The sequence below is a fragment of the Telopea speciosissima genome, chromosome 5 (assembly GCF_018873765.1).
Source record: "Telopea speciosissima isolate NSW1024214 ecotype Mountain lineage chromosome 5, Tspe_v1, whole genome shotgun sequence".
NCBI lineage: Eukaryota > Viridiplantae > Streptophyta > Magnoliopsida > Proteales > Proteaceae > Telopea > Telopea speciosissima.
The window spans coordinates 61685245-61712714 of NC_057920.1; the positions used below are offsets into that span (position 1 = coordinate 61685245).

The window sequence follows — 27470 nt, forward strand, 5'->3', positions numbered from 1 at the left end:
GTGTCATATTTGCTGTCCCACCCTCCCCTAGATTCTGATCTGTACGGCCGGGCAGGTAGTGGTCATTGTGCTGCCTTCACCCAGACAGGCAGCACCCTGCCCGGGTGGAGTCCACGTGTAGGCAGCACAATTGTCGCTACCTGCCTGGCTGTAAAGGATCCAAATTGAACCTCTCCTTTTGTTTTGTCGCCGTTAATTCTTCAAACTATATTTATTTTCCCCATCTGGTTGACTCAGCTCAAATCTAATCTGGATGGATCATGTCTTTATGTCTTTGTATTATAGATGTATATATTAATAAAAAATAAAATATTATAAAAATGATTGAATCATATATTATTGAATTTTTTATTTTATACCATTACAATATGTCAATAATGTAAGCATATGTACGTGCCTTATGTAAGTTAAAAAGCTTACCAATGTCATATTTATACTTAATCATATAAAATTATCATTCATAAATAAAATTGCTTGTCCTTTATGAGCACAAAGTTTGGGATAATATTCTATGTCTGATTACGTAGTTCATGATATTTTTGGTTCTGTTTTTTTTTTTAAATGTATTTGGAGACTATGTTAGGCAGACCCATCTATTAGCTAAAGGTGCCTTTATTTTCTCTTCGTCTCGTTTTGTGACTTCAACCTCCTTCTATCTATAATTGTACATTGTTCTGGCCAGAGATTCTCACTTCGTTAATAAATCAATTTCATTTTCTGAGGAAAAACAAAAGTATATCAATTCAATAAAGAGAACATGAAATCAAGCATATTTAAAATTAGGGTTATCCGTTTGATTGAGATCCTATTCGATTTTTTGATAAAAAGACTCCCATAGAATAGTGTTGTGGCAGAAAATTGTCAAGACGATGCTCCAATCTAGGGTTAATGGATGACCTGCAAAACATAAGAGAAAGGAGACACTAGAGGTGGCCTGAGCGGACTCCGACAGGGACTCTCCAATACCTAAGTTAGTTCTCTAACAACAATTAAGAATAACAGAACGACTTCACATAGCTTAGAGTAATTCGATCCATACATGTTTGAGAGGGACCTTATTTATACAGTGGTACCTTGTGATGTAAGGTGGTGATTAGAGTCCTTGAGCACGTCATCTTCCCAAGTTAGTAGGTTTTTTTTTGGAAGAAGAATAAGCATGGAGAGTCCTACTATGAAAAATTTTTGTTTTCAATGGTTCTAAGGAGATTTCCTTGTCTTTATTGGGGTCCCTAGGGAGATTCCTCTGTATTCTGGGGATCCAATCCCTCTATTATCGATCTTTTCATCTATTGAGGCAAGGTGACGCTTGTCTCCTATTCTGAGTAAGGCGCCAATAGTAAGTGCTTGACTTGGAGTTGATTCTTGTTTGGAAAGTTATGACTTGGCACGGAGGTCCAACTGATCAATTCTCTTTGCGATATGTGTTGTCTGTGTGTCTCCTTGAGAGTGACAAATTTATTTTTATCCGCCAAATAATAAGCAATTTAGTGGCTAATTTCATTTTTGAAAAAAAAAATGTAGTAACCTGCAAGCATATTAAGCGGTTTGAATTATAGATAGTGGTTGACCTTGAGAATATTAACCAATTGTAGGTCATCGAGAGTGAAGCTAAGTGGAGTATTTAAGTTTCCATTCTATAGAAAATGTATAAGTGAGAAAATCATGACCAAGTAAGGGATAAAATACTCTTTTTTCTCTGCGGATAGGGGTGTTTTCTCTCCAATTAATTTCTTTATTTTTCCCTTATAATTTTATAATAGTTACTCCATTCACAGCAATCTTTATGCTCCGTCTAGTTGTAAGGGAAATTAAAAACAAATCAAAGTTAAATTTAATAAAAAAAATAAAAGGGATTATTTTTGTAATTAATGTTACTTGATATTGTGTAATTAACTTCAAATCATTTAAAATGTGTTATGAAGTTTTTCTTTTTTATTTTTCAACCAAACTCTTTGAATTAAAAAGGAAAATGAAAATTATATTAAATATCATAATTACCAATATGATAAAGATTTATAACTTAGTAATACACAATAATGATTACAAAAGTTTCGTTTTGCTTTGTTAAGCAGAAATAACTAAAGAATACTTTAGTCAAAATAATAAGAAATATGAAACCGATCAAATTGGTTCTTTCATTATTTTTTTTGGCTATTTGAATCGTAGTTGGAAAACTAGGTTTTGATACAGGCGAATAGTCAATTGAAAAATGGCAAAACCTGGTGAAGAGTCGTGAAAACTCGTCTAGTATAAAAAATTGACCAACTCGGTGAGAGTTCTGTCATTTTTAATCTTCTCTCTCTCTCCCTCTCTCCCTCTCTCTCTCCTCCGCCCATCTTCAAGTATATTACTCCCTACATCACCCCCTCCCCTGCCACCTATGCTGCCCTATCATTGCCCCTATTGTGAGCTATCGTCGACCGTCCTCTCTAGTCTCTGCACCCTACCACTGTAAACCACCGATCTTTTATATATGTGAAGTTACATAAGTAACCATATCTCATCGACTGTTCAAAATAAGAAAACAATGTGGAGAAAAAATTAGTGAAACGTTTTACTTCATTCTGTATCGTGACATATAGAAGGACTCTACTAATAATCATTTGGAAAACACTTTAATATCAAAAAGTAAAAAAATAAATAATATGTTAAAGACATGACAAAGATGCTTGTTCTTCTACTCTGATTGACCCATAGAAGGGGTGCCAAATCTGAGGATTTAATTCTTGCGACTCATTTCCTGAGGAGTTGTTGGTGATTGTTCAACAGTTTCTTCACTCTTGGGCTTAATATAATTGGCCCCTTTTTGAGCGGCCTTTGAACCGAAGGAAAACTCTTGCGACTCATGATTCATGAATGATGATGGCTCATGAGGAGAGGAAGGGACCACAGGCTCTCAAGGTTGTGGATTCTTTCTACACTAATGGTACTAAAGGTGATTTGTTATGTTTTCTATTTTAATTTCATGGGATGATTTCTATTTTAGAAAATTGTTTGATTTGATTTTTGCATCTTTTATTTCAGTGAGATAGAGATAAAATAGGATAAAAATTCTGAAATAATTGATAAAATGTTTCAAAGTTTAAATTGAAATTAATTTCTCTCTTGATCTTTAATGAGCACATACTTAATTTGATAGGCAAAACAATAATTTCATTTTAAACATAAAACACCACACTTCTTCTTCTCTCGATGGTTTCATTACCACATGCCCCGTCCCCCCCCCCCCCCCCATTTGTTATTGGTGAAACTGATTTCGGTCTAGAAAGTGCGGTTGAGATCTTCGGAGGGTCATTTTGGTCTTGAAACGACCTCGGATGGCCGATAAAGGGCGTATGCCATTGCCAAAGGCGATGAATTGTTTTTGGCTCTTCGAGATCTTCGAAACGATATATATTTTTTATATATGTTATGTTTTGGTCCGACCTTGTCAAATTTTACAACTTTTGGGTGCAGGGTACTTTCTCGGGTTAGGGCTTTTCTATAAAGTGTCCTCATCTCTTTAAGAGGGTGTGTGTGTGAAATCTGAGGGTTTGTAACATTTTCACAGACATAGTGAAATTCGTTCTGTTGCTCGGCCGTGGATATAGCTTTCCATCTTGGGGATGAACCACGTATATCTTGTATGTTTATGTGCTTTTGTTCTTCTCTGTTTTTGTATTTCTTCTGCAAATTGCCATTTCTGGACATTGTTTTCTTAACACTACAGCCAATGCCACCACTCCACTACCACTGCCACAATCCCCATTACAAACATTACCACCATACCACCAGCATCATTGCCACTACCACCGCCACCGCCACCGCCCCCATGCCATCAACACCTTCCCGACCCTACTCCCGCCCCTACCACCACCCTGCGCCAGGACAACAACACAACCCTTTCCTAAAGAAATATAAAAAATCTAATCTAAAAAATTAAACTACCAAATGAATTTCTTAGTTTTTAAAATATTTTAAATTGATGCAATCAAAACAAATTCAATTTCATGACAAAAAAATCTAGTTGTTGACTATTTCTTAAAACCATTCGAAATTGAAATAGAAATCATACCAAATATCACAAATGGTTACATCATCCACGGCTAGCATCTACCGAAAAAATTAAGCTTCCCTTTATATGTCTTAGCCCACTCCTTCTCAAGCAGAGGAATGTTGTGATAGTCATGCCGTCTCAACAAGTCGCAAGCCGTGAACACAAGAAACCAGGAAGAATATAAAGAAACAGAGAAAGTGTAGTAGGCAAACCTGTAAGGCATGAGCATCTCTTCCTTCTATTACTCATGAGCAAAGAATTGATGCAGAAGCATAGTAACTGTTCGATCCTTTGCCTGTTTGGGCGTAGTTCAGCAGCCCAAAATGTACTCATCTGCATCTACTTGTTCCTCATGTTCCTGTCGCTACCTTACGCCGTTGCACAGAGCAGTAGTGAACCACCACCCATCGAACCCTATCAAATAACCTACACTTACAGCCCTTCGGTGATCAACAACAATATCAGAAATTCGGTCATCGCACTCGCCTTCATCTTTAGCGCCTTTTTTTTGTTCTTCATCACCGTCTGCATCTGCCAATGCTGCCGGACCGAAAACGATCGAAGCATTCACCCTAATGGCGTGATCGAGATTTTACCGGAAGGCCAAAGGGAACGTAAAGCACAACTAGGTCTCGACTCGGTCGTGATCGAGAGTTTACCAACCTTTGCCTACTCACATGTGAAGGGTCACAAATTGGGAAATGGAGCTCTGGAGTGCGCCGTATGCTTGAACGAGTTCGAAGACGAAGATACGATTCGATTGCTACCAAAGTGTAACCATGTATTCCATGCCGACTGCATTGATGCTTGGTTTTCTAACCACACAACTTGCCCAGTCTGCCGAGCTAACCTCGTTCCTGTACCGGGCGAAACACCTGCAACTATTGTACCGGTACATGACATAGAAGGTGATTCGGATTGGGAAATCCCAACATCGGAACCAGGGGACGCAGAGAACGACCAAGGTTCCATTAATGTATTAAAGAAAGAATCACAGGTGAGCGCAGTGGCAGTGGCACCGGAGGTAATTAATGAGACGCTAATGCAGAACCGGCCAGCGAGATCGACTAAGCCGAGTTGCACGGAGAGATGTCCACGGTCGCATTCAACAGGACACTCGCTGGTTCAACCGGGAGAAAACGTCGAGCGGTTCACTCTCCGGGTTCCCGACGAAGTGAGGAAGCAAATCATGAACATTAGTCAGCTGAACCGGACTAGGAGCATGGTGGGAAGTCCTAGGAAAGGTTACCGAGCGACCGGTGAAGGCAGTAGCAGAGGAAGGAAATCGATGGGAGAGAAACCGGAAGGCGGGGTCTTTTCGATGACATTGCCTTTCTTCATGAAAGCCACTTCTCCTCAGTCACCGAAGATGATAGCAGAAGGGGACGCTCCGGTGACTTCTCCTCGTCCAAAACCCTTTAGGTCGGCATTGCGAGTGTGTACGAAAGCTGACGAAACTGTGGCATCATTGACTCACTCTCCGGTGTGACTCCCACCCCCCCCATCGGATTCAGATCTTCTATGGCACAGCTGCCCAAGCGCCTTCTCGAGTGGGGCTAAGGCGATCATTGTGTGTAGCCAGGTGTCTGGATTTCTCAGGCTGCTAGGGCAGCTGTACCGTAGAGGATTTGTTTCCCACCCGTACCCCACCCCTTCGTTTTGATAAAAATTCCCATCAGGTTGACTTAGCCTCAAATTTTACGTGGATGAATCTTGTTTTTTTTATTTTTAATACAAAATATATGTATAAACACTAAAAAAATATAAAAAATATATGAAAAAAAAATGCAGAAAAATGATGGAATCATATATCATTGAAAATTTGATTTTATAACATTACAAATATGTTCAATAATGTAAGTATATGTGATGAAATGACTCATTTTATAAATCTTATAACATAACTTGCCTTGTGTAAGTTAAAGAGCTTACTAATTAAATGTCATATTTATATTTATTCAAATAAATTCATCATTCATAAATAAAATTGCTTGCCCTTTGTAAGCTAAAAGTTTGGGATAAAGTTTCATGTCCGGTTGTGTACTGTATGCTAAAATGTCTCCTTGTGCTTATCTCTCTTATTTTTACTGCGAAATAACATACACTTGTGAGAGGCAATTTCGTGTGATGTTTATTTTTTTTTTTATCATACAAAAAATGATTAGAGTTATTTTGTGGCTTTTTTTTTTTAATGTATGAAATTATCATTGGTGCACAATAAGAACAAAATGTGTAAATTTCTTTTTATCTGTCCTTGTCTTACTCCCAAAAGTTTTTAAATTGATGGGTGAAAAAAAATTTTAAATAATTTAAAAGATAGTTATGTTAATAAAATTGAAATGGCAATTTTTCTAACACCTTTGCATTTTAAGTCAGAGCAGTTTGATTGTTTGCCTTTTATAGTGGCAACTCCAAGTCTCCAACAGCTTATAGTTGGCTCCCTCAATTTAGAACTGTTGGATAGTAACACTTATGTATGTCCATCGATAGCAATCCACTCAAATACTTCCATTGACCAAACCAATGCAAGATCACTTCAAAAACAAGGAGAAAATATGAGGATTTGGGGTAGGAATGGAATAAATTATTTTATGAGCCTCTCATGCTTACGGCCAACTGAAGTGAGTATAACTCTATATTCTGTAATAACTATAAGATCCCATGCATGGGTAAATATTCGGTAATGACTTAGTCCCTCTCTTGGCGTAATATTGTCCGCTTTAATTCAATGAGCTATACGATTTTAGAATGCATCATATCAAGTAGAGAAGACTATTCTTTATATATATCAATAGCTCAGGATCTCCCTTTTTATCTAATGTGGGACTAAGTTTGCATTCCCTCACTGATCTCTCAAACCCTCTAGTACTAAGCGATCTCTTGGAGGAAAATCCTCAACAATCTCCCAAGCTTACTGATACTATGTCGTCTCTTGGATATCACATATTCAATGATAGACCGATTTTATAACCACGATTGAAGTAGCTGATCAATCTGTGAAACTTGGACAAAATCATATGTTTATTGATCCAGTTAGCAAAGAATAAATACAAAAGATCTGTAGTCATTCATAACAAGCGTTACAAAGAAAGACTATACTAGGAAAGAGAATAAAAGAATATAACATATAACTATATTGTTAATAATACAGCCAAAACTTCTTCAAATTTAAGATGGTAGATGGAAAACCATTTAAGTTTGGATACAAGGAATTGAAGACACAAAGTGTGAACCTTTGTAAGAGTATCAGCATGTTGACATTCTGAGGAAATTTATGGCAAAATAATTGTTTCTTAACTAAAATGGTGTCAGACACAACCCCCTCTACTCTACAACCAGAGAAGAGACGCCCAAGCTACATGCTCAAAAGGGGTGGCAAACTGGCAATAGGTACTCAGGCCCAACTCTGGAAAGGCTGGAAGAGTCGATTGAGTTAGTAAATCACTAATGAAATTAAGGCTAAGATTGGGCTTCACATTTGTAAGCCCATGCCAGTTTAGCCTTGCTTTAATTTTGAGGAAGTTGATCGAGAGATCAACTCCATTGTTTTTTGAATAAATAATTAAATACTTTCTTCTTTAAACTGGAAAGAGTAAAAGTTCTTGGAAAATGAATTTTAATAGATGGTAGGAGAATAGGAAAACACGGCCAAACAAGCCCCTAAGACAACTAGACAATACCATAAAGAATAAAGCTTTCAATTTCTTGAATAAGCCATTGTTTGTTGCAAGCTAAATCTTTGTAAACCTCCAACATCAAAGAAAACCACTATTAATTAACCCTCTCAAATCCCTTAATTTTTTGTAATTTGTCTCTCAATCTCCTTAAAAAAAACAAGGAATTACTTATGCTTCGGCGGTGTCGTGTCAGTTGTTGAGTTGATACACTTCAGCAGCAGATGCTACGTACATTAATGGATTTTATGTATAAGGCACAAGGTGAATTATGAATCATTGGTGGAGGTGCATATCTCTGCAAACTTGGACGATGATGCCCAAATAATCACCAATACCACATTTGTAAATTCCAGATCATCCCTTCTTTGATAATTTATAGATCGATGAAGTGGTAGTAAGTTTAGAATTCATTTCTCTGTGATTTGATTTTTACCGTCCGAACCATCCTCTTTTGCCCATTTCTCTACCGTCAAGGTTGCTTTCTTGGCCTGTCAATAGTGAAATACCCAAAATAATAATAATAAGGGTAAAATACACGTACCCCCCTATAATGCATCCAATATTTCTCGTATCCTCCTAAGTGGCTCAATATTCCACGTACCCCCTACTTTACACCCCAAATGCCAGATAGGTCAAATCCATTAAATACCACCATTAGATGCCAATATTTTGACCATTTTATCCTTTACTTTATTTTCTTAAATCTGAAAAGACTTAATTACTCTCACTTATTTGTTGCCTTAAACTAATTAAAATGACCATTTTATCCTGTGTTTTATTTTTATAAATGAAAAGACCTAATTGTCCTCACTTATGTATTACCCTAATCTAATTGGAAAAAACTATTTTACCCCTAAATATTTTTTCCTAAAAACCAACCCAACCTAACCATTGCATACCCAGTGGAGAAAGAATTCAAGAAACGAAAAGCTTGGGAGGACCTGCTGCTCCGGCAAGGCGTCCAGCTCCCTGCTCCGGCGACTTCCCAACTCTTCTTCGCTCGGTTCTGCTTATTCCCATCGACCGAATTCTCCGAGAAGAGAGACTCTATATCTTCTACAGTATTGTCAGAGACAGACGTTTCGACAGCAACCGCAGAAACCCTCGGCTTTCTGCTTCTAGGGTTACATAAGGTGCTAAGTTTAACTAACTCATCAGGTCTTCTCCTGGTCTGAATTAGTGAAGCCACAATTTGCATAGAACGAGGTTGGATACTGGTTCTTCGAGCATCTAAAAGAGCTGAACCAGTGAAGAAACTCGATCGAAGACCAACGCATTGAATCTTACTAGCTAAACCCATGTTCTCTTCTAGAGCTGTAGCAGCAAAAAAGGCTAGTCCCAATTTCTCGATAAATGCGGGAATTGAAAGATAAAAAATTGGGATTTTTTTAAGAGCAATGAGGATTGAGACGTGAAAATGAACTGAGAGCAAGAGAATCTAGAATATACAAACGAAGGTGAATTAGAGCATATCGAATTTCCCTCTTTACTCTGTGAGAGAGTCACGGAGAAACTCTCAGTACACTAACCACCATGGAATAACGAAGAAGATATATATAGGTTTTCGTAATTATAGCAACGGATCTGAATTCTGAAATGAGGGTTTTTCTATTTTTGACTACAGAAGAACCCTAATTTTGGATTGAAATTACGAAATTTCAGAGAAGAAAGAGCATAGAAGAAGTAGAAGAAGGAGAAGCTGAGAAGAGTTACCTGCAGGGTTATCATAGCCGGAGAAGGAAGGAAGTCGCCGGAAAAGGGAGCGGACGACTTGGGTATGCAACGGTTAGGTTGGGTTGGTTTTTAGGAACAAATATTTAGGGGTAAAATAGTCTTTTCAAATTAGGTTAGGGTAATACATAAGTGAGGACAATTAGATCTTTTCATTTATAAAAATACAACCAAGGGTAAAATGGTCATTTTGAATTAATTTAGGGTAACAAATAAGTGAGGGTAATTAAGTCTTTTTCAGATTTAAGAAAATGGATCAAAAGGTAAACTAGTCAAAATTTTGGCATCTAACGGTGGTATTTAACGGAATGGACCTATCTGGCATTTGGGGTGTAAAGTAGGGGTGGTACGTGGAATATTGAGGGGTGGTACATGGAATATTGAGCCACTTAGGGGGGTACGAAGAATATTGGATGCATTATAGGGGGGTACGTGTACTTTACCCTAATAATAATAATAAGTCCAGTATTCATTTCACTGTGATTTGATTTTTCACCCGCAGACTTATCCACTTTACGTGTAAGGGTGTCAATTTTGATCTGGAATCACAAATAGAGATTGGAACTATTTATGTAAAAGCAAATGGAATCGAAAATGATTCAGTTTTGGTTTTGAAAAATAGATTTAATTCGTCAAGATTAATATTTGATTCTTTAATAGGAAGACTCCCTAGAATAGTAAGCAGTTTTGCAACAAAAAAGAAATTATTAAGTGCAAAGATAATCTGAAAATTTAAAAAAAAAAAGAACAGAAAATAGGATAGGATTTTGGGGCTTTAACCTGCGAGATTAAGCAGTTTGAATTATAGATGGTAATTAACCTTGAGAATATAAAACAATTGTCGGTCATCGAAAGTAAAGCTAAGTGGAGTATTTAAGTTTCTTTTCTATATAAAGTACAAAAGTGAGAAAGAAAATATTGGCCGAGTAAGGGACTCTTTTTTCTCAGTGAAAGGGGTCTTCTATCTGGAAAAAAAAATATCCTCTACAATGTCCTAATTTTGCTGGTGCACTGTAGTGCAGGCCTGAGAGCTCGACATATTGATGATGCAACTTCCAATAGTACCGATCTCAAGAAGAAAGTAAAAAAAAAAAAGTTGCCTTGCGGAGCACTATTGGATGAAGTTTCTTTCACGTGTCAAGCTCTCAGGCCCGCACTGCAGTGCATTACAAGATGTTCGCACTGTAGAGGATTTTAGTATGTATTCTCTCTTGCTAATTTATTTCATTTTCCTTATAATTATATAACAGTTAATCCATTCACAACAATCTTTAGGCTCTGTCTAGTTGTAAGGGAAATTAAAAAAAAAATCAAAGTTAAATTTAATCAAAACTAAAAAGAAACTTTTTTGATTAATCATTACCTCATATTGTGTTATTAACTTCAAATCCTATAAAATCTTTTATAAAATTTTATTTCATTTTTCACCCAAATCCATCGAAATTAAAGAGGAAAATAAATATTATATTGAATATCATAATTACCAATATGACAAATATTTTTAAATCGGTAATACAATTATGATTACAAAGTCTCCTTTTGCTTTGTGAAGAAGAAATAAGTAAAGAATAGTGGGTGAGTCTGTTTGATTACAGAATTTGTAACTATACATTTTTGCCCCTAATAAGTTAAGGTGTCAAGTACTTAGAGAGCCTAAAGATGTAATTTTACTGTCATCTTCCTAATCAAGAGGTAATGCTAACTTCCTCCCACTCTAATGTCCTTTGAGGGCAGCGGCTTCATGAATGCTGTTTGTGATCGTTGAGACGATGATGTTGTTGATTGTGATGACTAGAACTGGAGAGATTTCGATGAAGGTCTTAGGCTTTGTGAGCTTTGAATTGCAAGTTAAGGTCACCGTAACTGGTCTATTCTTGGCTTTCAAGAACCTTAATACACTACAACAAAAAAGGGTATTAGCGACGTTTTTTAGGGACATAATTTTTTTTTTTGTCTCTAATAAAAGTTGGTAGCGACGGAAATATAATTCCCGTCCCAAGCAATAAAAATGATTAGTTATTTTGGGACGGAACAAATATCCGTCCCTTAAAATTAATAGTAGTACGGAATTTATTATCCGTCCCTAATAAAATATCAATTTGGGTTGGAAACTATTTCCCTCCCTATAAACCAGGTAATCAGGTATATAATTGGGATAGTTTATTTTTCCGCCCCTAAAGAATTTTAATAGCGACGGATATTTTGTCTGTGTCAAGAAGAAGTTAGACTAGGTAAGTTAGAGACGGAAGTTTCTGTCTCTAGAATAACAATTTTATTTGAGACAGAGTATTTTCATCCCTATTATAACACGTTTATTTGAGATAGAAACATTCTGTCTCCACAATAACAAATTTATTTGGGACGGAAATAATTTTGTCCCTATAATAACAATTTTATTGGGGATGGAAAATATTCCGATCCTATTATAAAAATTTTCGTTCGGACGGGGAGCTTTACATCCCTATTATAAATAATTTCTTTGGGGTGGAAAATGTTCCGTCCCTATTATAAAAATTTCCTTTCGGATAGAAATTCTTTTGTTTCTACGTAATGATTTTCTTGGGGCGGATTATTTTTGTCCATAAAATAACATTTTCTTTGGGACACCAACCTTTTCCCCACTTTTGATAGCATACCCATGAATAGGGGTGTCAAACGGTCAGTTCGGCTTGGTTTCGATCGGGCTGAATCGCTTTCGATCTCGGAATGAGTGAGTCCATAACCAAACCGTTAAGAAACTTTAGTTTTCAGTCTGGTGCGATTTCTATTTATTTCGGTTTTTTATATCGGGTTAATACTGATTTATTTTCGGGTTTGAACCACAATGAAATCTTACATTCATAACTTGTAGTGAGGAAATAAAATATGCGATAAATACACTTTAATTCATCTGAATAGAAAAATTGATTTGAAGTGTTCATATTTATTTAGGTTTTTTAATTCACCTGAATAGGAAAATTGATTCGACTCAAAGGTGTCTCTTTCTAGCCAACAAGGATTTGGTATAGAACCACCGATCATGCCGAAGATGCCGTTGGTGGGCTTCGCTCCCAGCTCACCCACGTTGTGGCTGTACACTAACAATTTCCATTACAACAAAAAATATTCTCACATGCCAACACTTTCATGTGTCTATCTCTCTCCTCCTCAAAACAAGGGGGTAGAGGTGTCTTTTTATTTGGGGAGTAGAGAAATACACTCATGTAAGGGTCTCTAAATAAAATTTTCGTCTTATGAACGTTTTTGCATAGTAATCATCTTACAAACACTTCCTTATTCTTGTTTAGGTAGATAGCTAGATAGTGGTTGCTATCTTTTTTTTATTGATTTTTTGGTTGTCATAACAGATAGAAGTGGGAGATGTGATATGCGAGATAGAGACAGACAAAGCCTATAAACATGGTTCCAGATGTGCTGATAAAATTCCCTTTTCCATCTCAATAATATAATACTCCCTCCATCCTACAATGACTATCCCTTTGAAAAAGCCCGAAGTTTTCGGATTATTGCTTATTGTAAGATCAATTATTTAATTCTAGTGGTTTGTGTGTGTGTGCACAAGTCCTTATTTGTATTTCTTTTTGGATTGTCTGTTTTCATTACTTTGATTATATGAATGTATTTCAGAATGATTATAAATGTATATTCAGAACTTTGTAATCTATCTCTATTACTCACTCACTTCTTATTACTTTATATGACTTACAGAAACTGATGTCAAACAAACTCAAGGAGAAACCTGAGGAAGCACAAAGGGATAAGGCAGTGCATGAGGAGATCTTCGCCGATGAAATGGGAGATGATATACATGGTTGAGTGCGCTTAGCTGGAGTTGGAGTACATCCAGAACAGACATCAAATAGAAACATTGCTGTCTTTATGGAGGAAAACGCCGAGTTGCGGAGTGAGGTGAGAGATTTGGGAGAGAGATTTGCAGAACAAAGTGAAGAAATCTATTTGGTGTGGTCCAAATTTAATATGTTAATGCAACTTGTGAGAGGAAACAATTCAACAAGCATGCAGTCCACAAAGTTTTGTATTTTCATACTGATTCTCTACAGCTTATAAAATCTTTAATACAATCAATTTATAAATAAAAGTTTGAAAGAATTTTTATTTTTTTAAGCTTCAAATCATAGAAATCGTCCATCACAGATGTAATCATGTGATCATGTTGATCCAAAGCTCATGGTGTGTGCATTTTATTTGTTTATTTAATTATTATCACTTAAGTTCTAAACGTTTGTAGTATATTGTACTAATGTTTATCCCATATAAATTGTTCAAGCTCATGTTGCTATTGAATGTCAAAGAAAGAAGCCAGTTTATTTTTGTAAAATGAAACAAGCCAGTTTGTTTTGGTAGAATGAAAGAAGCTAGTAGGGGGGAGAAGTAGAACATTGTATAGTTGGACAAAATGTTACAATTTTTTGATGATGTAAATATAAAAATTAGATAGAATCATCTTTTGCTTAGAATAGTTTATGATAATTTTAAAATTTTGTACTTTTATTTAATTTTATGTCTATTTATCTTTTTTAAATATGTAGATATTAATGTACAATGCATATGAAAGTGCGTTTAAGCGACAGTTATTATTGTCCCCACAATAAGGTAAATAGGTTTTGTACTTGTAATAAACATAGCGATGGTAAATAATTGCCCCAATCATGGTTCTTTAGGGACAGAGAAAAACCGTCTCTAAACTTTAACGACGGAAAATATCCGTTCCTAAAATATATTTTAGAAACAAAAAATACCCGTCCCAAAAATTATATAGCGACAGTATGGTTGTCCCTAAATATAACCTTAGAGACGGTGAGAATCGTCTCAAAACATAATATAATAGAGACAAAAATTTTCCGTCTCTAAAAAGCACAGTAATAGCGACGGTAATAATTATCCCTAAAATATATTTTTTGAGACAGCAAAATCGTCCCAACCTACTGATGTACCGATGGAAAATTTTCGTCCTAAACATTTTAAGCCATAGAAACTAACCGTCAATCGAAAAATATTTTAAGAGACAGAGTACTTCAGTCCCTAAAACCAATATATTGGGAACAGAAATAATCCATCCTAATTGAGTTTTATTTGGAGACGGATTAATTGGGGTCCTTAATGTGTATTTAGAGACGGATACTTATTTCCGTTACTAGCTTATGGGACGCCTATTATAGCGACGGATTAGGGATTGTAATTTCAGCCATCCCAAGTTGGTTTTAGCGACAAAAAATACATTTTTGGACAGTTTTTTTCTGTCGCTAAAAACCCAGTTTGTTGTAGTGATAGGGCTAAGGAGCTTGTGATGTCAATGAGCTACCAAAACTCTCTTCCATTGCTGAAACACATTAATTTCTCAACTGATTTTTTCCAAGAGGTTCATTACAAGGGGAAAACAGAGAAATTTCTTAGTTGAGCTTTCATCTCAAAAAGCCCTTCCAAAGCTACTCATCTAATAGGAACCAAAAATTTCTTAAATGTGTGTCTTCAAAAAGCCTTGGAAGGTAGCAATGGAGCAGGAGATCAAAAAGCACTGGAAGGTAGTAAATGTTGCGGGAAAAAAGAAACATGTACTTGGATAGCAACTTACCACAACAATGACGCAAAAGGGTTAATAAAAAAACACCTATCAAATGGGAAGACTAGTTGCTAATCTTGGGAGAAATTTGCATATATTTTTTCAAAGAAAAATCATGGAGAAGCTCTTACGGGATATGGAGGTGGTGGGAGCAGACTGGTGGGATTTTAGAAGGTTTTGAAACCCCAATGCCGAAAGTCGCTGCTCCATTTCAGACGAGAGAGGGGTTCGGGATGGAGTATTATTAAAATAATAATTTTACCCTTGTTTTAAGGTTAATTCAATATGGGCTCAAAAGGTCAAGAAGGGAAGCAAAAAATGGTTACCATAGTCACACTTGTAACCATTACGATGACAAACTGATTAACCTAAGAATATAATGCGAAACTGATCGAATTGGTTCTTCTTTCATTTTTTTTGTTTTTTTTTTTACTATTTGAGTCAAAGTTGGAAAAACAGGTTTCGACTCAGGCGAATGGTCAATTAAAAATGACCAAACCTGGTCAAGAGGCGTATAAACTTTTTTTATTCACATTGAGTTCTATCAGAATTTTTTCTTTCTTTTTTGGGATTCATTGATTCACACCCGTGTTCGGTCATTTTTGAACCCTGTACATAGCACCCATAGTTAGTAAGTTCAGAAATGACAACTGAATGGGTATGGATACGTACGACAATTAAATGGACTAGACTGATATGTGCACGGTTAATCCAAAATAAAATAAAGAAAAAAGGAGAGATAACAGAGAGAGAAAGAGAAAAAATAATAAAATAATAAGAATTAAGGGTGGGAGAGAAGAAATAGGAGAGAAAATAGAGGGGCTTTATGGATAAAGCCGGGTGTCTGGCTTGTTGGGAGGTAGCTCGCTCTCTCAAGATAAACTCAATATCAGTTTAAATTTCCAAAGAGTACTTTCTATTTCACCATTCCAAAATAAATATGCGTACAATAAGTGGTTATCAACTACCTACTCCCCTCCCCCCACTCCTACAACTTCTCCTACAATTTCTCATCAATTCATCCAGTTACTAATAACTAATTACACACTTTCTATTACTAATTAATTATTTAATATCAAATACGTATTAATAATTAACTATTTAATATTAAATAAGATAACATGGGGTACATAACATAGACGGCAATAATACTTTTCAAATATCTATTGGAATACGCATATAGAAATAATATGATATGCATTTAATAAGTGTCTAATACGGTTTCTCTAAATAAAAACTACGGCTATATATTTACATGCAATATATGTATAATTGGGATTTCAAGTCAAAAGAAGGCTTTAAAGAAGTTTATCTGATAGTTGAAACCAATCTTCTGGCATATAATACAACATAGAAAAAAATATTTCTACATGATCAAGCATGGGAGAGGACCCCAAATGGAATCAAGTAGCTAGATTATTTAATTAGTCTTCTTTAATTAGTTCAAGTAACTAGATTATTTAATTAGTTTTTTTTAATTCAGTAATTAGTCTCTCTTTAATTTACATTAATTAATCAAATGGATAACATTAGTTGATTAATGTTTCTTTTCTTTTTATTTTTAATGCCAAATCAATCCTCTTTTTTCCCTATATCTTTCTCTCTAACCCAACCTAGCTGCCGTCCTTTCCATTTCATTTGTTATTTATTTTTTATTTTTTATGCAAGATTAGGGTTTTCTTTCTTCCTTGTCTCTTTGTCTCTAACCCAACCTAGCCGCCGCCCTTCTCCTTTTGTGCAACCCTCGGTCTTCATCTTTTCTCTCTCTCTCTCTCTCTCTCCCCACTGGATTAACATAACCCCCTTTGTAGATCAATTCTTCAATCCTGAAAATCATGGGTGACCTCCATTCTTGAATCACCAATCTCAGGCCTTCCCATTAGATGGATTGATTCTGTAATTTTGAAACCCTGAAGCTCGTCACTCCAAACTTTGGTGACCTGAACCACTTGATTTCAACAACCATGAGTAGAGTTCAAGGAATCTATGCCTCATTTTCATTGCGTTGCAACAATTCTTTCATTTCTTTTATTTTTTTCAAAGCAAAGAATGTGAGGTGTATAATACGTTTAATATGCGTATTGTCGTGTTTAATACTCAAACTTATAAAAACGCATTTTTTACCGTATCTGTAGTTTAATACACAAATAGATGTCTTTTTTATTCAAACGTTTGGATACGCATATTTACTAACTATGGTAGCACCCCCACCCTGCGGTGAGCCCATGTCCTTGACCTCTGACCGGTCTTTGCATCCTACTAATCACCCATCTTCAAGTATATTACTCCCAGCCCCACTCCTATCCCCACCACCCCCTCCGCTGACCCCACCCGGCCCACCACACCATACCAACACCACTTTTTACTAAAGAAACATAAAGAATCTACCCATAGAAATTGAACTACCAAATAAATTTCTTATGTTTGAAATATTATGGGAGAAAGAATGCTATCTGGGTGTGTGCAGTGTGTCAGAAAAGACAACGCAGTGGAATGACAATTTTGTAGAAGAAGTACAAAGATAAAGAGAAATCACACACACACTAGACAAGATTTTACGTGGTTCACCCCAAAAAAAGGAAGGCTACATCCATGACCGAGCGATAGTATGAATCCACTATTTCTATGAAGCAAATACAAATCCCCAATCACCTCTCTCAAAGAGATAACAACAATGTACAAGAAAACCCTAATCTCAGAAAGTACAAAACTGCTCCCCAGAAACCCACCCCGTCTGGTCCAACATAGGGAAAAATATATATCAAATCGAAGCTCTCGACAAACTCTTGCGGGGTCAACGCTTATGGCGTTGATGTATGCACTTTTTGGCCCTTCTAGCATGTTTCGAAAGCGAAACGGTCCGCTGTAGAATCACCACAGTACTTCCAGGATTAGAACTAAGATCAAGCTTCACCAATAACACAGTGCATTGCCCTTGCGCCCAGACACAGGGGTGCACAGAATGACTGACGTGCACCCATGGCAATGCGAAAATTCTTTAGGGCATGTCGGTCATTTTGTACGCCCCTATATCTAGTATAGGGGTAGCTGACCACACATGTCGAGGTAATGTTCCATTTCCTATTTTAATTTGATGCAATCAAAACAAATTCAATTTCTTGACCAGAAATGAATTTGTTGACCATTTCTTATAATCGATTCGAAATGAAAATTTAAAAAAAAAAAAACATACCAAATCTAGAGACCCATAGACCGATTGATATCGCCTCTGCTTGTGTGTGATCCAAATGCTTACATCATTGGGGTGACACATGGCAGTTCAGATAGCCAACGTTTCGAACTTAACATAGTCAATAAATTTGGACCGTTGAATGTTCAAACTGCAACGTATCGACATCTCCACCTAGCACTGCCGGGCTGTATAGAATTGGAGAGGAATAGAGGATTATTTTCCAGCATCTAATAGAAGATGGGGCCTACGTGGTATTTGGTTGTTTTTTTTTATAAGACTACGTGGTCTTTGGTCACCCAATATTGACCCAAAAAAAACTAGGAAGAATATAAAAAGAAACAGAAAGTGTAGGCAAGCCTGAAAGGCATGAGCATCAGTTCCTGCTATCGCCCATGAGGAACGAATTGATGCAGAAGCATGTACTCATCTACGTCTATTTTTTCCTCATGTTCCTGTCGCTACCATACGCTGTTGCACAGAGCAGTAGTCAACCGTCAACCGTCGTTCCCTATGGCATAACCAACACTTTCAGCCCTTCGCCGACCAACAATTTCAGCTTTTCGGTGAAAATCGGACTCTTCTTCATGTTTAGCGTCTTTTTTTTCTTCCTCTGCGTCTACAAGTGCTCACGGACCGAAATCGATCAAAGCATTCGCGGTAATGGCGTAGAAGGCCGAATGTCAAGTAAGGGAAATGGAGGGCTCGACCCGGCCGTGATCGAGACTTTCCCAATCTTCGCCTACTCACATGTGAAGGACCACAAATTGGGAAATGGAGCTCTGGAGTGCGCCGTATGCTTGAACGAGTTCGTAGACGAAGATACGATTCGATTGCTGCCCAGGTGTGATCATGTCTTCCATCCTCACTGCATTGATGCTTGGTTATCTAATCGCACAACCTGCCCAGTCTGTCGAGCTAACCATGTTCCTGTAACGGGCGAAACACCTGAAACTATGGTACCGGTACAGGACATAGAAGGCGATGATTCGGATGAGGTAATCTCAACATCGGTATCAGTGGAGGCAGAGAACGAGCAAGTTTCCATTAATGGACTAAGCGAAGGACCACAGGTGGTGGCAGTGGCACCGGAGGTAATTAATCAGACCCCAATGCAGAACAGGCCAGCGAGATCGACGAAGCCGAGATACGTGGGGAGATTCAAACGGTCGCATTCGACGGGGCACTCACTGGTTCAACCGGGTGAAGATGTCAAGCGGTTCACCCTCCGGCTTCCGGACGACGTGAGGAAGCAAATCATGAACATGAGGCAGGTGAACCGGACTAGGAGCCTGGTGGCAATCCCAGTGCTAGTAAGTCCTAGGAAGGGTTACCCGACGACCGGTGAAGGCAGTAGTAGAGGAGGGAAATCGATGGGAGAGAAACCGGAAGGCTGGGTCTTCTCGATGACACTGCCTTTCTTCATGAAAGCCACTTCTCCTCGTTCATCAAAGATGATAGCAGAAGGGGATACTCCCGTAACTTCACCTCGTCCTAAACCCCTTTGGTTGCCCTTGCGAGTATGGACGAAAGCTGCTGACGATACTGTGGCGTCATTGACTCCATCTCCGGTTTGACTGTCAAATGTTTTTCCCCATCTGTGTTTTTTTTTTTTTTGGTAAAGTTTCCCCATTTGATTGACTCAACCTCATTTCTAACAATTCAGATCCTCTACGGCACTTTGCCCGTAGTGGCCTTAATCGTGCCGCATAGAAGATATGGATACCAATTCTAATCTGGATGGATAGCGCCTTTGTATTTTTAAATAGAATAGATATGTATAAATTAATAATTAAATATATACAAAAATCATAAAAATGATGGAATCATGTATATATCATTGAATTTTTTATTTTATACAATTCCAAATATATTCAATAATGTAAGCATATGTGATGAAATTTACAAATCTAATAACATAACTTGACTTTGTAAAAATGGTTACTAATGTCATATTTATACTTATTTAAACAAATTTATTATTTATAAACAAAATTGTTTGCCCTTTGTAAGCTAAAAGTTTGAGATAATGTTCTTTGTCTGTTTGCATGTATGCTAAAGCTTCCTTGTGTCTATTGTCTTCTCTTTCTTATGAATAACATATCTACCTGTGAGAGACAATTTCATGTGGTGTTTAATTATGTTTTTCTATCATACAAAAAATATGGTTAGAGATGTTTTGTGGTTTTTTTTATTTATTTTCTTATGTATGAAATTGTCATAGGTTCACATTAAGAACAGAATGTGTAACCTTCTTTTTATCTATTCTTGTCTTGATACAAGCGGCGAAAAGGAAATTTCAAAATAATTTGAGCCATAGTTACCACAATGTTATTGTCAAAAGTTTTCATTATATCTAGCATTTTTCAATACACATGTTAAAAGACAAACCTTAATCATTACTAAGAAAAAAGCAATGTTAAAAAAATTGAAATTACAAATTGTCTTACACCTTAAAAGATGTCACTAAGAAGACGAATTTTTATCCTCTCAGGTTCCCTGCCCGGTTAGGTTCGTAGGTTCCTCTCATAGGGAGGGCAGAAATGAAGATATCATCCCACCCGGGCAGTGTGTTCGGGCAGGGGGTGAGGTCGTCATTTCCAGCCTCCTATGAGAGGAACCTACGAACTTGATCGGGCCACGAACCTAAGAGGAGTAAGGTCCTAAGAAGACCTCTTATATTAAGCAATTTGGTTGTTTGGCCTTGGTAGTGGAACTCTAAGCCTCCAACTATTTATAGTTGGACACTCAGTTTAGAATTGTTGGATAGAAATATTTTGTATGTCCATCGATAGCAGTTCACTCCTATACTTCCATAGAATAAACCGATGCAAAAACACTTTCAAACAAGGAGGAACAAGGAGGATTTGGCGTAGGAATGGATTAATAAATTAATGTTCTAAGCATTGTTGTGTCTAAATAAAGTAAAATCACTTTCATAACAAAAAAAGAAGTAAAATCACATTATTCTATACCGAACGAGCCCCTCTGTTGGCATGATATTGTTCGCTTTGACCCAATGCATCTCACAGCTCTAAAACGTGCCCCCCGTCTGGTTGACTTAGCCTCAAATCTAATCTAGAGGGATCAACTTTTTTATTTTTAATACAATATATATATATGTATCCTATAAAAGTACGTACTCAAAGTTTTTTGTTAAATTTTTCACATACCCAAAATGACCCTGATACCCACCCAGTCAAAGTCCAAAATACCCCTCCTCCCCTTCCAATCTCACTAACCGGTGTTTCTTCTTTCTAAGGAAAAAAAAAAAAAAACGTGATCGTGATCCCACCCCTCTCTCTCTCTCTCTCCCCCATTTCAAACTGGTGTTTCTCTTTCCAAGAAAAAAAACTACCAAATTCCTTTGATCCCACCCCCGCTCCTATCTCTCTCTCCCCTTCCTAACCCGATTTAGCTCCTGTCCTGCAGTGGCGGGAGGTGGAGCGTCCAGCCCAGCTAAACGACAGCAAAAACAGGGGGGTGGGGTGGTCATTTCCCAGGTGGGGCCCCACCTGGGAAATGACCACCCCACCCCCCTATTTTTGGGTGGTTTCCATGGGTTGGACGCTCCAGCTCCTGCCACTGCAGGATAGGAGCCAAATCGTTCCTAACCGGTGTTCCTTTGTTTTTCTAGAAAAAAAACTACTGAATCCCTGTAATCTCACACACACTCTCTCTCTCTCTCTCTCACAAGGGGTCTCCCCTTGCCCTGCGCAGTCGTCCACTTGGATGACAAGTCATCCTTCCTGACCTTCATTCTCAGGAAGACCCAGTATAAACAAAAAGTGTGTAAGAATAAACCGTCCATCCCACATCAGAAAAACCAAGGATCCTTGAAAAGGGCAAAAAGGTGGAGAGAAAGAGGGAAAAGAAAGGAAAGGAAATAGGATACACAAAGTAGTAGGTAGTAGGTATACAAAGAGGATTGTGAACACTGTTGACTTTAGAGGAGAGTAATCTGTTGCAAGTGAAAACCTCTAATGCCCGGTTCGCCCACGGATGAGCCTGCAAAAACCAAGCGATGAGCACAAGAGAGTCGGTGTGGCTCCGGCCAAGGACTCTCCGACGCTCAAGTCAGGTCTCCAATGCAACAGCATAACTGCGTAGTGCAAGCAAGATGTCTAATTGTGTTCCATACCTGGGTATTTATAGAGTGTGGATGAGGTGAGGCAGTTGGGAGAGTCCTACTATGGTAGGAGTTCTTCTTTTGGAAGGCTTTTTCGCGTAGAGTGGAGTGGAGAGTCATTTTTGGGGTCGAACTCTTGTTAAGGTAAGAGTCCATATTGGCATGATTTCGTATCGCGTTGGGATTGTGGCTAGATCCTTATCCCGTGATTCTTGGGATGTGCTAACGTGGCTCCGTAATTCCCGGTGGGTCATTATGATGACCTTGGTGGAGGGCTAGGCCTGGGAGGTCGGCCTAGTAGGTCGGTCTCAGCAGTCACCTCGGCCTAGGCTGTCATGTGTATGCTCGATTAGGAGTTTATTGCTGACTTGTGCGAGCTCGGGTCAGAGCTCGGCCTCAGCCCCGGCTGACTTGTGTGAGCTCGGCTCAGAACTCGATCTCAGCCCTGGTCGACTTGCGTGAGCTTGGCTTTGTTCGGTGACCTATCGGAGATCGGGTCGGCCTGGTTTCCTGCTCAGCTCAGTTAGGTTCTTGGGCTGACCTCAGGTTGATCACGTGGCAGCTTCTAATTGGTGAGGTGATTCTGTGCTTTATCACAGGCCCCCTACTCATCAGGGTCAGCTCAACACTGGTGAGTAAAGTTTCTTGGTCCATTCGTCTGAAACCTCATTGCTGGTGAACCAAGCTTCCTTTGTCGGTGATTTGGTATTGTACGTTTTGACAGTTGGGGCGTTAGTGCCACATCAGCAGGAGTCATTATGGTAGGCTCGGGAATTCAAATCGTCCCTTGATCTGGACCATTGATTCTCATTGGACTCTCCTCGGTCGTTGGATCCGTTCAACCCAAGAGTTATAAGTAGGCGACTCCTCCCTGTTCATTCTTCACTGCTTCAAGTTATTGATCGCTCGGCTAGCTCAAATTTTTCCGCTCTCCAGTGCTCAATGCTTTCTAGTTCGTGCTCAGCTCGTCTCCAGCTCTTGTTCAACTAGTAAGTCTTCTCCGCCTAGTATGTCAGTTGGTAGTAGTCATGTAGGCGAGGGGTTTGACGGGGCGGCAGTGGGCATGAGTCCGAGCCAAGAGCCCCCCGCTCGTTCTCCCACGATAGACCTATTGGGCTCGACCTCGGACGAGCCTACCGTAGCAGAGCCACGTCAAGCTGGCATCGTCGAGCTTTCCCTACCCATGGAGTCCGGCCTTGAGGCCCAGCCGATCCCTGATGACCGACCTGAGTGCTCGGGATCATCCTCGACAGATGACGAGGAGTCAGACGAGGGAGGTTCTTCCCGAGGTGGGGTTGGTTTAGTTAGCTCGTCTGCTGACGCTCCGATCCCTGAAGAGGGAAGTATTGGCACCATCTCGAGTACAATTACTGACACCGACCTCCACCGCCTCAGGGTGACCTATGCCATTTCCAAGGACATCAAACTCTGAGCTCCTTGTCCTGGGGAGATGGCCTGCTTCATCCGGCCCGGCGAGGTGGCCTTGTACGAGATCCCGTTCAAATACGCCTTTAAGCTTCCCGTGCTCGGCCTGGTGGATCAGATATTGGACCACTTCCACCTGTCTCCAGGTCAGCTGGTGCAGAACTCGTGGCTGGTCTAGTATGGCTTCTATGTTCTCTTCTACGAAATGGGCCGAGGTGCTAGCGTGGCCCTCTTCTCTCGGCTCTACTTTTCGAAGAGGTCGTCGGAGAAGGGGTGGTACTATTTCACCCTCCGAACTGGGAAGAGTACAGCCCTAAGTGGCCACAAGTTTTTGGTCGATACGCCGAGCTTTAACAAACACTGGAAGCCTCGGTTTTTCTTCGCTTCCATCCTAAACTGCCCTTTTCGAACCGAGTGGAAGGACATCCATTTGAACTACGTCAATAGGACTTTGCCTTTGAATGAGAAAGAGCTGACATCGCTCGATCTGATTCGTCAGTAGCCAGCTTTCGATGTCCTCCAGCTTCAGGAAGAAGGGTTTCTCCAGAGATGGAACCTGATTCCCCATAAGATATCCGAGCTGATTCGGTTTCTGCCCCCCGAGCAGACCCATTTACTTGGTCTTTTTTCTTTTTGGTATGTTTCTAACGTTCTTTCTCTTGCAGTGGTCAACCACATTCCCCCGATGGATTCAGCTTGGCTTCGGGCCGAGACCATTGCAGACAGAAGGAGGAAGAATGTTGAGAAAAAATCTCAGGGCGAGTCTTCCAAGCCGCCAAAGGGCAAGGCGACCCTGTCGAGCTTAGCCGACACGGTAGTCGGTCTTGAGGTTGATATGGGTAAGGCCCCCTTGAGCCCTTCTAGGAAGGGGAAGGACTGGAGGGGAGAGCTGAGCCCGCCGAGGGACCCCAAGCGGTCCAAGATGATCTTTGTCAACTTAACGGGCGACAATCCTCCGTCAATGCCCCCGCCTCCCCATATAACTCGGCTGATCTTGGGAAGGACTTCGGCCAGCAACCGTCCACTTCAACTGACCTAGAGGCTCTTCCCAGGGGACTCGGCTTTGACCTAGGCCACGCATGCCAAGGAGTGGCTAGACGCAGGTTGGCTCTCAGTCGATAAGGAGAATCTCGAGGCGCTGTCTGACCTCAAGCTGCTCTCTACTCTCTTCCAGGACTTCAACATGGTGAGTGTCCTGCTCGACTTCTTCAATTTGACCCGACCGGTACGACCTGATCTGATCTTGGGTCGGCTATTTTCTTGCAGGGCTTCGCCAAGGCAGTGGAGACCATACTCCGTTTTGAGCGGCTTCTAACCGCCAATGACTCTCTCGAGGTCCAGGTCGAGCAGGCCAATAAAGAGGCTCGCAATGCCATGGTGGTACGTCGCGAGGTTGCCGCAAAGCTCATCAAGGCCAAAGAGAAGGTCAAGGCCCTGGAGGAGACGACGGTGAAGCGAGGGGAAGAGGTCGAGGCCTTGAAGGTTCAGCTCGATCGAGCCAAGAAGAAGGCCAAGGATGACCTGAAACGGGCTCGAGCCGATGCTGTTATCGAGTACCTCATGTCGGAGGAATACACCGAGGTGTGCCATCAAATAAGGAAGCCGCCGTACGGCGAGGGTTACGAGGCTGGTCGGGCTGACCTCCTGAAGGAGATAAAGGCCTTCTAACCCTCCCTCAATCTTTCTCAATTTGATGACGACGCGACTACTATAGTCGAGGAGTTGGGAGACGAGGCTGAGGTGGAGGTTGACTAGGCTGGCCTGGCTGAGACCGCTCCCTGGGACGAGGTCGCCCCTTCAGCTGAGGATGTCACTTATAAGGAGGTTTGCTGCCGAGGACCCCCTCCCTATCGCCGAGCTCTAGGCCCCCTTCTTTCTCCTTGATGTATATATCCCCCTGCGTGGGGTTTTGAACACATCTTTCTCTCTCTTTTTTTTTTTTTTTTAATGTACAGGGTCGAGCTGCCCACTTTTTGTAACCTTGCCGAGGTGTCGGCCTTCAATGAATAGAACATTTTCTTAATTTACCTAAGTGTTTGAGCTCGGTAGTCATTTGTTGTCCTTTCTTTGGGAATTTGTTTTAGATGTTGACATTGAACTGCCAACCTGGCCATGTAGACGAGTTAGGGTCGGATACCCTTTGAGTCGTTATGTTGTCGAGCCCAATGCCTTGGAAATTTTGTTTTTTTTTTTTTTTTTAAACTTTGGTATTCGGTTAGTTCGGCCACGTCTATGTGGACCAGTCTAATGGTTTTGTTGTCGACGTATGAGGGTCGGTCTACGAGGTTGGCCAGGTCTATGAGGACCGATCTTATGACTTGGTTGGCGACCTATGAGGGTCGGCCAGGTCTATAAGGACCGATCTTACGACTTGGTTGCCGACCTATGAGGGTCGATCTTGGAGGTCGGCTAGGTCTATGAGGACCGGTCTTATGACTTGGTTGCCGACCTATGAGGGTCGGTCTTTAAGGTCGGCCAGGTCAATGAGGACCAGTCTTATGACTTGATTTTGGAGCTTAAAAATACGCCAAGTGGTGGAGAAAGACTTTATTTTATTGAATCAAACGTCGGGGCCGAAGCCGAATACAAATATGCTCGTCATAAACCATGCCGAGCATAATACTTAAGGAAATTACTGAAAAAATTTCTTCAAATTTTTTGAGTTCTAAGGTCTCGGTACCTTCTTGCCCCTGGAGTTTGCAAGTGATACGTCCCTGGGGGAATTTGCTTGGAGACTATGTACGGGCCTTCCCAATTTGGTGCTAACTTTCCTTGCTGCCTTAGCTGGGACGCGCTGAGCTTTCAGAGGACAAGGTCCCCCTGACGGAAGTACCGCTCTTTTACTCTTAAGTCATAGTACTTTGTCGTCCTCTGTTGGTATGTTGTGTTCCGGAGTAGGGCATTTTCTCGAACTTCGTCGAGGAAATCAAGGTTGGCTCTCAGCCCATCTTCATAGGTCTTCTCATCGAAGTTGAGCACTTGGTATGACGATGCCATGACCTCGACTGGGGTGAGGGCCTCGGTCCCATATGCTAGCCGAAAAGGGCTCTCCTCAGTTGGCGTTCTTACAGTTGTCCTATATGCCTGTAGGACACTTGGGAGCTCTTCCACCCATCTTCTTTTGGCCTCATCCAACCTTCTCTTAATGCAGGCTAGTAATGCTCGGTTGGACACTGCTACTTGTCCATTTGCTTGTGGATGAGCTACCGAGGCTGGTCAAAAGTCAACATAGAAGTGCTCACAGAACTCTAGGAAGGCCGGGTTGTTGAATTACGCACCATTATCCGTGATGAAGTAGTTGATTGCGACCACTTGGTGAAGTAGTCCACATACTTTCGATTCACGATGCCGGGTGAAATCTTTGAGAATATCCATCCCCACATAGCAAAGGGGATCGGGCTCAGCATTGGGGTCAGCTTTGTTGCAGGTCGACTGAGCACTGATGCGAAGAGCTGACATTTCTCGTACGTCTTCACGTACTTCATGGCCTCCGCTTGCATTTTTGGCCAGTAGAAACCTTATCGCAATATCTTGTATGCTAGGGCTCGGCCACCCATGTGGCTCCCGCATATTCCTTCGTGCACCTCGGCCAGGGTGTACTCAGCGCCCTTCGACCCGAGGCATTGGAGAAGGGGCACCGAGATGGCTTTCTTATAAAGCACTCCGTCGATTATGGTGTACTTGATAGCTTGGACTTTGAC

At 40.0% G+C, this 27470-nt stretch overlaps 1 protein-coding gene across 1 annotated transcript; it reads left to right on the top strand.

The window, feature by feature from the left end:
• Positions 1 to 4283: 4283 nt before the first annotated feature.
• LOC122663195 (RING-H2 finger protein ATL34-like) lies at positions 4284 to 19792 on the top strand. The gene is made up of 2 exons (XM_043858898.1): positions 4284 to 4982; positions 19235 to 19792. Exons 1-2 carry the CDS (start codon positions 4284 to 4286, stop codon positions 19790 to 19792), a joined length of 1257 nt encoding a protein of 418 aa, XP_043714833.1.
• The last annotated feature ends 7678 nt before the right edge of the window (positions 19793 to 27470 follow it).

What these genes read in the sequence shown, in the direction of transcription:
- LOC122663195 (XM_043858898.1), top strand. Translation starts at nt 4,284, where the DNA reads ATGAGCAAAGAATTGATGCAGAAGCATAGTAACTGTTCGATCCTTTGC. An exon ending in TCCCAACATCGGAACCAGGG is followed by an intron (nt 4,983 to 19,234) that starts GACGCAGAGAAC and finishes ACATCGGTATCA; the next exon opens with GTGGAGGCAGAGAACGAGCA.